The following is an 11,056-nucleotide window of genomic DNA, read 5'->3' as shown; positions in this document are numbered from 1 at the left end:
GATTACGTAACTATATCAAAATTAAAAGGCTATATATACTGTCAAAGGTTGAACGATACAAGTGCGGTTATAGGTATGTAAGTCTCAATAGAAATAATAAAAGGCTACCAGAAAAATGAGTTCAGTTAGGTTAAATCTGTGATCCTACAGGCCAACTCAAAGGAATATCTAGCAAAAAGGTGTCCCCCGTTATCACAATTGACGGTTATTTTATTTTAGATTCAGTTTTTTAGTGAGTTTAGGTTTGTTATTGATGTTTTTTCTCGGTTTTCCAGTTTTTACATAATTCCAGTATTGACTAAAAGATACGTTACTTACCAACAAAAAAGGCAGAAAAGTAGTAGAACATAGTAGGATTAAATACACAAGGTAAATAAATTATTATAACATAAATATTCCAATTTCAAAAAAATATTCTCAAATAATCATAATATTTTTTTTTATTCAAAATAGATTCTTACAGAACACTTTTTGAAAGTCTAGAAGAATTGTAGAGAATAATTAAAAATAATTTACATTAAATATATGACGAGCAAAATATTAAAAGAATGAGAATTTTTAAAAGCTAGAATTTTTAATAATCACAAAGGAACGCTTCTGCTTAACGAATAAGCTTGTATGTGAATAAACTGGGGGCTGGTATTTGTAACAATCCACCTACCCTCAGGGAACAGCCGGCTACTGAACACCACCTCTCCTTCTCCGCAGAACAGCTCTATAGAGCTCGCATCCAGGAATATCCTCCAAGCATCCATACCGATTGGTGACCATTCTACTTGCCGAATATCACCTGAACCCCTGTCTACTACTACTTTGCCGACTTCAGGCTCCCAACGTATCCAAGCTTTCTCACCGCCGTCAGTACCTTCGAGTTGTAATTCAATTTTCTGACTTAAATCACCCGCCACGATTAATTCAGCTGTTTTTCCAAAACCCAATTCCTGTTGAGGTTGTAGAATCCCAACCATTTTTATCTCATCCCTAAGAAGATTCATGGCGTCCAAAGGCTTCATCGTGATCCGGTTGCCAACTAGCCTCAGTTCTCTAACTAACGTCATAGCGCCAGACCAGCCGTCTTCCGCTTCAGGCCGAGGTTGCTCCCACATGTTAAACCAACCTACAAGAACTCTTTTTCCAAACGCTTCCGTGGTCTGTGCTGCATAAAAATCGTGCCCGAAGTCAATTTCTTGAAAATCTACTTCAGGGACAAATTTGAACGTCTCATAGCTGAAACTCCCAATGATATATCCGGTCTGATAAAGATTCTTGTACCTGTCGCCTTGCGGCTCCATGCCTTGTGGAGACATTAGTAGAACAAACTTTCCATCCAACTCGAAAAAGTCGGGACACTCGTACATATACACGCTGTCATCCTTGGATTCTGCTATTACATTCAGATACTCCCAGTTCTTCATATCCGTTGACCTGTATAGCAAAACCTGTCCTCGTTTATCGTCAGTCTTGCTGCCGATGACTACATAATAATGATCTCCGTGCTTCCAGGCCTTTGGATCCCTGAAGTCAGGCGATCCGTTAGGAGCAGAGGATATGACTGGATTTCCTTCGTACTTGTGGAATGTTATACCATCATCACTGTACGCTAGGTACTGGGTTTCGTTGTACCACGGTTCAACATCCAAATTAACGCGTCCAGTATATATAAGGATAATGGTGTTTCCATCTACCACAGCACTACCGGAGAAGCATTGTTCCGCTTCTGGTACTAGCGCTGTCGGCAAATGTTTCCAATGTACTAGATCGCGGCTGGCAATATGTCCCCAGTGCATGGGGCCCCAGACTGAATCATATGGATAATATTGATAAAAAAGGTGGAATTCAGATTTGTAATACGTGAAGCCATTTGGGTCGTTAACCCATCCAACTGGTGCAGCGACGTGGTAATGCAGTCTGTACCTTTGGTTTATATCTCCTTTCTTGCTGTCTATATAAGCCTCTAAATTTTGAATATCTTGTTCTGTTTGCCGTTCAACTTTACAGTACACCAAAGTAAGAAAAGCAAGTAAAACAAATACTTTAGCGGCCACCATGGTGTCGACTATCTTTTAAATGCTGTCACTATATCTTATATAGGAGGTAAGATAGTTATCTCGAAGATAATCTTAGTTACGTGTTTTGTTTGGTTCCACTTGAGAAGCGATTAGGATCGTTTCTTAAGGTGCAGTTCGTTCACCCAGCAGAGGTTGAAAAAACGTAGCTCTTTTTTAGATCAAAATGCGGTTGCCAAAAAATACGAATATCAATTTTGAGGTCTTTCTCTAGTAACTGCATCGACTCGAAACCTGATTAAAATGTGTAACTATTTCTGCACAAAAGCTATTAATATGAAAGTTTCTTCTAAAAAAGCGTAATTTTATTTTTGATCGAATATATTTATTGCTTTCTTGTTAAAAATAACAATGCAATAACAATGATACCCGCGTTACCGGGCACGGACGACTGTCCGCTCAGGGGGCCCACCGCGAAAACCGATATTCGCTAATTGCGGGATCTTTCTCTTTTATTCTCACTAAGGCGTAATTGGAGTGACAGAGAAAAATGCCCGCAATTGATGAACATCGATTTTCGCGGTTATAGCCCTGTGCCCAGCGAGTTGTGTCTGGACCTGGCCCCTATTTCACCACACCGACATTTGTCTGTGACATATGTCGAGTAACAAATAATAATTTCGTTAACTATTTTTGTATAAAGTGCTTATAAACATGACAGGCATTTTGTTACGACTGTCCATCTTAATTTATCGTTTGTTATTTTTTTATAATAACAATGATTTGTAGTGTGAGTAATTTTAAGAAGTCAACATATTTATCAATTTGTCAGTAATTCTTGACATGAGATCAGGGCTGTGGCAGGCTTGGGTTAAAATTGTACTGCTTTGTTAGCGAGCCCCGTTATAAATGTTTCAGTTCATTGAAAATAAATGTTGACAAAACTACGTAGCCTAAATCCGCCTTTAGTAGGTAAGTACTTAACTTCTCCTTAATTAGCATCAAATCATAATTCCACTAAATAAATTGTATCATAGGCGTTTAGTAATCCAACATTTAGGATTTGGAATAAGTATCAGTATAGTTTTTCATAATAAAAAACATATAATGACAAGTCTGCTGAAAGACTGGAAGAGATCCCTTTTAGGGATCAATTCGCCTTTGTACATATTTTTTTTGTTTTGTTTGTGTGTTTTATGTTAAGCTGTTTATGTGCAATAAAGTGACATACATACATACATAATGCGTTTTAGCGATACGGGTAGCGAAGTTAGGTAATGCATAAAGATTTATAGGTGAAGTAGTTATTTTACTAATTTACTTGGGTGAAGTTTGTGCACCAACGGTAAAGTTAGGGTTCCGTGGTTAGGTTGTTAGTAACAAAATCAATCTCCGCGAAAACAATAGTAGTGATTTTCATATGAGTATATAGGAGTTACATGCGCGTTGCCGACCCTAAACCCACCCCCCACCCCCCCTCGTTGAGCTCTGGCAACCTTACTCACCGGCAGGTATGCAATGTAAGTTAAACAAAATAAAGCTTTGACGCCTTGTCAACAAATAATGTATGTAGGTATTCACCTACCCTGCATTAAAAGGGTCGGGATCTAAATATCATGTTAGTGATGACATCATGGCAAAGCAACGATCTCATGTCAAGAATGACCGACAAATTGGCAAATATGTCATAAATATTGTAAAAATGACTCTTGTCTCGCAAAATTATTGTCATTATTGTCATTAAATTAAAGATGGTCAATTGTATCTAAGTACCAAAATGCCTGTCATGTTCATAAGCACTATACCAAAATAATTTACGAAAATGTCACTCAACATAATATGTCACTGACAAATGTGGGCGTGGTAAAACAGGGGTCTGTATTTTTTTTTTGACACTTGTCGCATCTATCAGCGTGGTGAAACAGGGGCCAGCCCGCGTAGCCAACGTGCTCCGTAGCGTAGCGTAGTCGTCTCTCTCTATCATTCTTCCCTATTAGTGCGACAGTGACAGTTGCGTTTCGTTCGCTACGGAGCGTTAACGATTGGCACGTTGGCTACGCGGGCTGAACTCACTGCACCTTAAGAATGACAACGGTGGTCATTACGTTGTCAAGAGCGATTTTGATAATTTCGCAGTTCAAACATCTTCCTTTTGTAAAATAGCTAAGAGTAGCGTCAAGGTCAATGTCAGAGTGTATTATGAATATTATGATATATTTAGCTTTTATAGAATAGAATAGAATAGAATAGAATATCATTTATTTCAGTATAAGTACACAGTTATACAATACATATAGAGGAAGAAAGAGAAAAAATGACTTATAACTAACTTGTACACTGTATATAATTATACTGAAAAAGGTGAACACTCAGCATAATGCCAGGTCCTACTGAAGTAGTACGCTGACGCTGGTCTTCCGTGGACACCTGTAGGGAGCGTAGTTGCGCGCAGCTACCAACTACAGTTAAGTTACTGAGATAACTATAATAATTACGACGGTAAAAAACAAAGCGGCAATGAAGCAGTTGACATCATATGTTAGCATGACTATCATGGTCCAGAAAATATATATATATGTACCCAAAATAATAATATAAATAATTAGTTACAGTACTTAAGATTTGTAATGGCTTCACTCAATCACTCTGACAATAGTTTTTGCTTAGAGAGAAGGTAACTTTTTACTTTTATTTTAAAAGACTGCAAAGAAGTTAGTTGCTTAAAAGGTGGTGGTAGGTTGTTCCAGCATTTTGTGGCGGTGTACTTAAAACTGCCACGAAATGCTGCAGTTTTGTGTTTGGGACACATGAGAAGAGTAGATAATCTCTGGCGCTGCAAAAACCGGAGCTTCTCATGCAGGTAACGAGGTGCTTGAAACTTCACGATCCCGAACAGTAGGCAAGCAAAGTGGAGAGAGCGCCTAGATTCCATGTTCATTAGATCGCTTCTGTTAAGATAGGGAGTTACGTGAGTTCTTGGTGGAATTATAAAACAATAACGTGCACAGGCATTTTGGACTCGCTGAATCACTTTCTTTGTGTGAGATAAGAGGCAGGAACCTACAACTGTGTCAGCATAATTAAGTTTTGATAGTATCAGTGATTCGCATAGAGTAATTCTGAGCTCTATGGATAAGTAATTCCGAACTTGATATAGAATCTTAAGCCTATAGAAACAGTTTCTAGCAACATCACAAACATGATTATGGAATCTTAAGTTTTCGTCCATGATCACTCCTAGATTTTTCGCTTGTGTAACTTGTTCAATGTTGTTATCTCCTATTTTCAACAGCGGTACAAACTCGTTGATTTTTTGCCTTTGTTTATTTGTGCCTATAACCATAAATTTAGATTTTATCGGATTTAAAACTAGGTTATTGCGTAAGCACCAATCAGCTACACGGTTCAGGTCCTGATTAATGGCGTCTACCGCGAATATGGTTTTACTGGGTTGACATGGCAAATATATTTGTAGATCGTCGGCATAGATGTGATAGCTACAATTCTTTAGACAGTTTATTATATCCGCGCTATACAGAATGAATAATATTGGTCCTAATATTGAGCCTTGTGGAACTCCGCGAGGAACAGGCGAGGCTACAGAACAGCTACAAGTGCCACTTTCACTGCACAGTTCAACCTTTTGAGAACGGAGAACTTTTACATCTTCTTATTTTCCTAGCCTTTATCCCATCATTTGGGGTCGGCTCTCCTAGTACCTGTTCGCCAGGATTGTCTATCCCAGGTCGTTTGGGCTGGTATAGTTGCCTTATTTAAGTCCCTATTCATAGTGGCCATCCATGTTTGTCGGGGACTTTCTCGCCTCATCGACGAAGAAGGTTGATATATTATATATGCAGCACTTTCTGTGTCATGTGGTAAGGTGGTCGCCGCATAACGTGACCATACCATCTGAGCCGGGTTTCTTCCAGTTTGGCCCAGATCGTTTACATGATGCTAATAAACCCTAGACCATATTCGATACTCGTGATGCAATGACGAACTATTGTTACTTGGCAGACAATTCGTCGTACACTGCTGACCTAATACATATTAAACTGTGAAATAAACTATCGCCTGGGGTATTTCCGGACCGATAAGATATGTGCGCTGTGCCGCCGCCGCTGCCACGCGCCGCGCCGGTACCGTCGTTCGATGCGCCGCGGATTGACCTTGGTAGTTTTCGAACATCTCGTTCAGTAGGTAGCCATTAAACATTTTTAGAGTACTTCTCGTATATGCAAAGTGAAGTGATGAATATTATGATATATCTGTAGTGTGCACAGCTATGCCGCATCCATCCATGCTACTTACATTATAACTCGTGAACATTTGTATTCACACGACTTGTTCGTTATCTACGCTGTGACGCATCTGAACAGGACGGTCGAAGTAAATTGTCCTCTAAGCTGCCGATTCCTATTCCTACCCACTTTACCATGCATAACAAAACCATATATGTAGAATTTATACTCGTATTAATCTTTATAAAATTAAATAGTGCTCGCTAGTCTTAAAAGTATTGTTATATAAGTGTATCTCATGTAAGTGAATTTTGTAAATTCTTTATGAGATAATAAAAAGTCTTAAACCATATATATTAAGCGTTTACATCTTCTTTTCCTATAGCCTTTAATCCCATAATTTGGGGTCTCCTAGTAATTGTTCGCCAGGACTGTCTGTCCCGGGTCGTCTGGGGTGGTATTTTTGACTTAAGTCCCTATTTATAGTATCCATGTTTGTCGGGGTCTTCCTCGCCTCGTCGACGGCGGTGGATATATAATTATGCAGCACTTTCTGTGTCATGTGGTCAGGTCAGGTGGGCGCCGCATGACGTGACCATACCATTTGAGCCGGGTTTCTTCCAGTTTGGCCCGGATCGCTTACATGATACTAATAAGCCCTAGACCATATTCGATACTCGTGCTGCAATCACGATCTGGCCCCTGTTTCACCACGGTGACAATTGTTGTATGTGTCGTACACATTGCTGACCTAATAGGTAAATATTAAACTGTGAAATAAACTTTCGCCTGTGGTATTTCCTGACCCATAAGATATGTGCGCTATCTAATAGATCATTTCGAGCGATGGCGTCATAACCTTTAAGCTGTGCCCGGTAAGATGGCGCCACTTTTTGATATTTAACAAATTTAACACATGTCAGTGAAAGAATGAGGATCAAAGTCAAATGGCGTTCTAAAAGTTAATCATGTGTCGAAAGATGGCAGTTAATTTACGTGGCTACAGAGTTTTCTTTGACAATACACCTCTATTTCAAATTCTCTTTGCGGTACTTAAATTTCTATTGTAGTTGATAACAAGTATCATGATCGATTTTACCCTACACTTAGTGTCTTATTCACACAAAAACAAATAGTATTTTATTAATCAAATACATACAAAAGTAAGAACTAAGTATGGGATAACATGGAAGCATTAAAAATGTATCCAAATATGTTTTAATTTTACTTCGACTCTGACTGTGATCTGACTCTGATCTCTCCTAAAATTAATTCTATTTAATTTATGTATAACCGAATATAAACGAAGGTTCCCAAAATTAATGAGTTTAATCTTGAGACTTACAGTCCGTTTTATAAACATGGCAGCAAGTTACAGTAGCTGCATAGTTGTATTATGTGTTCTAGACAGGTCTTTCTAGTTTCAACCTAGTATTTTGTGAAAATTCTGTATGCCGAATACACTGTGTTAGGGAGGAAACCGAGTTACCTTTAACTAACTAAGTTAACTTTAAACATGTATCTTATACCTTTAAACGAGCAATTCTTGTATATATATACGTATTACCTACTAAAAAATAGAAAGAGTTTCCCTCAGACCTTCTATTAATTAACTCTGCATACTCTAAATATATCTTAGTAGGTAAAAAAATGTTAGAGACAAACATTTACCCATTTTACCAGAGCCTTAATTAGTTAATTAATATTTCATTCCTTTCTAACAAATACATAAGTAAGAAAGATAGATTAAGACATACTATCGTTAGCTAAATGAGGCTTGTAACACGTTTTTGAATAAGGGTTTAATCTCTATTATCTCATTTTCATTGCGATTTCATAAGGTTGGAAAAAAAGAATGGTTCAAAAATTGCGCTAAACTTTAATTTAAACCGTGACAGCTACTTCATATAAAAATGAACTGTCATAGATATCATAATTCAACGTTATCTTAGGTAGTTGAATAAGGAGAGATCTGAAGAACCAACTGCTTTGCTAATTGTGCAGTCTCTGCTCTAAATGGGCGCCATATTTAATTTGCTAGCTTTAATTAAACTTGGCCACGTTGCTGCTATTCGGAGTCAAGGGACAGGGCAAGTCTTGACAATACTAGTTTTTAATTTAGACGTATGTACGGCAGTATTTACAACGATATTCACTGTAACTATTGCATGTTAGTATAAGTTACAAGTAGCACTGTAACTATTGCATGTTAGTATAAGTTACAAGTAGTTATAACTGTTTAGTGTATTAGATCTTCTTTCTTACTTTTTTTTTTGTTTTCTAATGTGGTGCTGTTTGTAGATGGTTTTGCAATAAACGTTTTTCTATTCTTCTTCTATTCATAAATTCGAAACACCTAGTTGACTCTCCTATATTAGCTTTGTACCTTCATGACTGCGGCACCACACTGGCGGGTATGGGACCTATTACTTATCTAACATTTGAGAGCGGTCAAATATTGTATAGATGATGTTTTATAAAAGTTGTTATTTTTCCTATGCCTTGCGTAGTCATCTTCACACTTCCCACATGTATTGTATACACATTCGAGAATCCCCACAGTACTATGTTTGCCAGTTGCCTAGTCACATCTCAGGTTTGACCAGTGCTGATCAGACTACTGCAAGACCAAATTTTGAAATAAAATTACATACTTTTTTTTTTATACCATAGGTAAAGTACCATATAAAACCCTTAGCATTCCACCATATCATAAGAAACTCTAAGAAAGTATAAGTTAGGAGGTTCTATGATACAATAAACATCTATGCAAACAGAAATTACTGTTTGTTTATATGTTGCGCCGGTCTTTTGCCAAGTCACTTCTTTGCTTTTCTGAAATTATATACTTATCTAATTCACATTTTCCCTCCCCGTCCTAATATTCAGCTCAGCGAAACAAATTTCTTTGAACGTGTAAATTTATCAAAAAAGGTCTTATAGGATAGCTTCTGAGTAATAAAATTAAGTTAATGAGGATGAGCTGAGAAATTATTCAAACAGGAAGTATCTTTTAAAAATTGAACAGGAGCTCGTGGTTAAAAATTTAAGTATATACTTAAGTAGTGCGATTTCTCAAAAAAAAAACATGCCAATGTTAATTATACAAAGCACCATATAAAAAAATCTAATTACTTATGTCTTAAACCTAAAGTTACTAGGTTAATTTTAATATTTTGCATAATAATGCATAATCGGTCGGAACGTTTGCCAGCGGCAGTATAAAAAATATTAAACATATATTGCTTAATTTTAAATGGGTTTATTCCTCTTATTTAAGAAATATCAAGAATATTTTTAGCGATAGAAAATGAAAAACACCTATAATACCTAGTTGGGATACCTAGCCATGATTTGATTAAGAAATTGATCTGTACACACACAAGGACTATTAATTACCTACTTGGGATTCTAACCAACTGCGGAACGTAAGGAGTTGCGTGGGGTCCAGAAGGCCAAAAAATCCCGGTGCCCCTATAAAAGTTCCAGAACTTAATAGGAACTTGTGCATTTTGGCTCTCACATAGCATTGTTGCATGTGTGCAATTTTTTAAAGGCAAATATTTTTTTGTAAAAAGATTATTTAAGAGTAGATTGCCGGCCTCTAAGGTACGTATTATTAAGTTATAATCTTGTATTAAGTTATTGAATGAACATATTTTACAACTACGTGGTTTTTCGGATGGCCCTGAAATACTATAGTTAATTGACGTGATTTGACTCATTTCCCGCAACACTGAGCGTACAATTAAAACGACAGTTGGACCTACAAGTTTGATAAATTGATAGAGAGTAACTAATTTAGTAAGACAATATCGTTTAAAAATATAATTAAATAAATATATATAAGTTCGAGCCTATAGATATCACTTTTTTTCATTTAGATGTAGTTAGATACTAAATATTTAATTTTGACAAAAAAGAAGTACAGCCAATGACGTCACATCATCCTAGTTTCATCTAACTGCCTTGGTATACCTGCTCATATTAAATTTCCATAAAGTAATCGTCTATATTAGGGTTCCGTAGTCAAATGGCAAAAAACGGAACCCTTATAGATTCGTCATGTCCGTCTGTCTGTCCGATTATGTCACAGCCACTTTTTTTTTCATATATCGCCATGACATTATGTAGCTACTTATATTTACTTACAAAATGTAAGTAAATACTTACTTAAATCTTATTAGTTAGATATTGGACATGAGATTATGGGGATTTATTGGCTGTATTTTACCAATAAAAAGAAAATATGTATGTACGTAAAAGGTTATTGGAGATAAATAATTGATTAACAGATATGTACCTATACTACTTTTACTACCTTTGATGTTAAAATAAAGCTAAACCCATTAACCTAGGTATCCAATCACGTGATTGATATTATAATTATAAAAACATGTGAGTGGGTATGGCATAAATAAATGAAGCGAAGAGTAGCGCAACTTAGACTAAGAAATTACTAGAAGAGAATACTAAAGACTAGGTTAATAATGATTCTATCCTGCGAACATACATTTAATAACCCGTCTATCAACATAATAAACTAGCACCTTCTATTCTAATAAAGATGAAAGACTAGCTTTAATCATCAAGGAGCAAGCTCTCAAACTAATCAATTGAATAATTAATATTCACGAAAGATGAAACCCACTCTAGTTATCAAAATATAGTCCTTTACATATGTGTAACAAAACTCTAATGGTTATAATTATTAAGCACATGTACTATTGTACAAGCAAGTGAAAACAAAATTATCTGTTTTATATTGTTATGACTCCTTTATACAAACAATTTTATTTGATATAT

At 36.4% G+C, this 11,056-nt stretch overlaps 1 protein-coding gene across 1 annotated transcript; it reads right to left on the bottom strand.

Annotated features, from left to right (window-relative positions):
- Positions 1–429: 429 nt before the first annotated feature.
- On the bottom strand, positions 430–2,076 carry LOC133522008 (sucrose-6-phosphate hydrolase-like). The gene has a single exon (XM_061857182.1). It carries the CDS (start codon positions 2,046–2,048, stop codon positions 582–584), a length of 1,467 nt encoding a protein of 488 aa, XP_061713166.1. The 5' UTR covers positions 2,049–2,076; the 3' UTR covers positions 430–581.
- Between the last annotated feature and the right edge of the window lie 8,980 nt (positions 2,077–11,056).

Source organism: Cydia pomonella, chromosome 10, assembly GCF_033807575.1.
Source record: "Cydia pomonella isolate Wapato2018A chromosome 10, ilCydPomo1, whole genome shotgun sequence".
Taxonomy (NCBI): Eukaryota; Metazoa; Arthropoda; class Insecta; order Lepidoptera; family Tortricidae; genus Cydia; species Cydia pomonella.
The sequence above is the reverse complement of the archived record's forward strand: the minus strand, read 5'-3'. Positions and strand labels throughout refer to the sequence as shown.

Excerpts from the sequence above, each read along its gene's own strand:
- LOC133522008 (XM_061857182.1), bottom strand. The coding sequence starts at position 2,048 with ATGGTGGCCGCTAAAGTATTTGTTTTACTTGCTTTTCTTACTTTGGTG.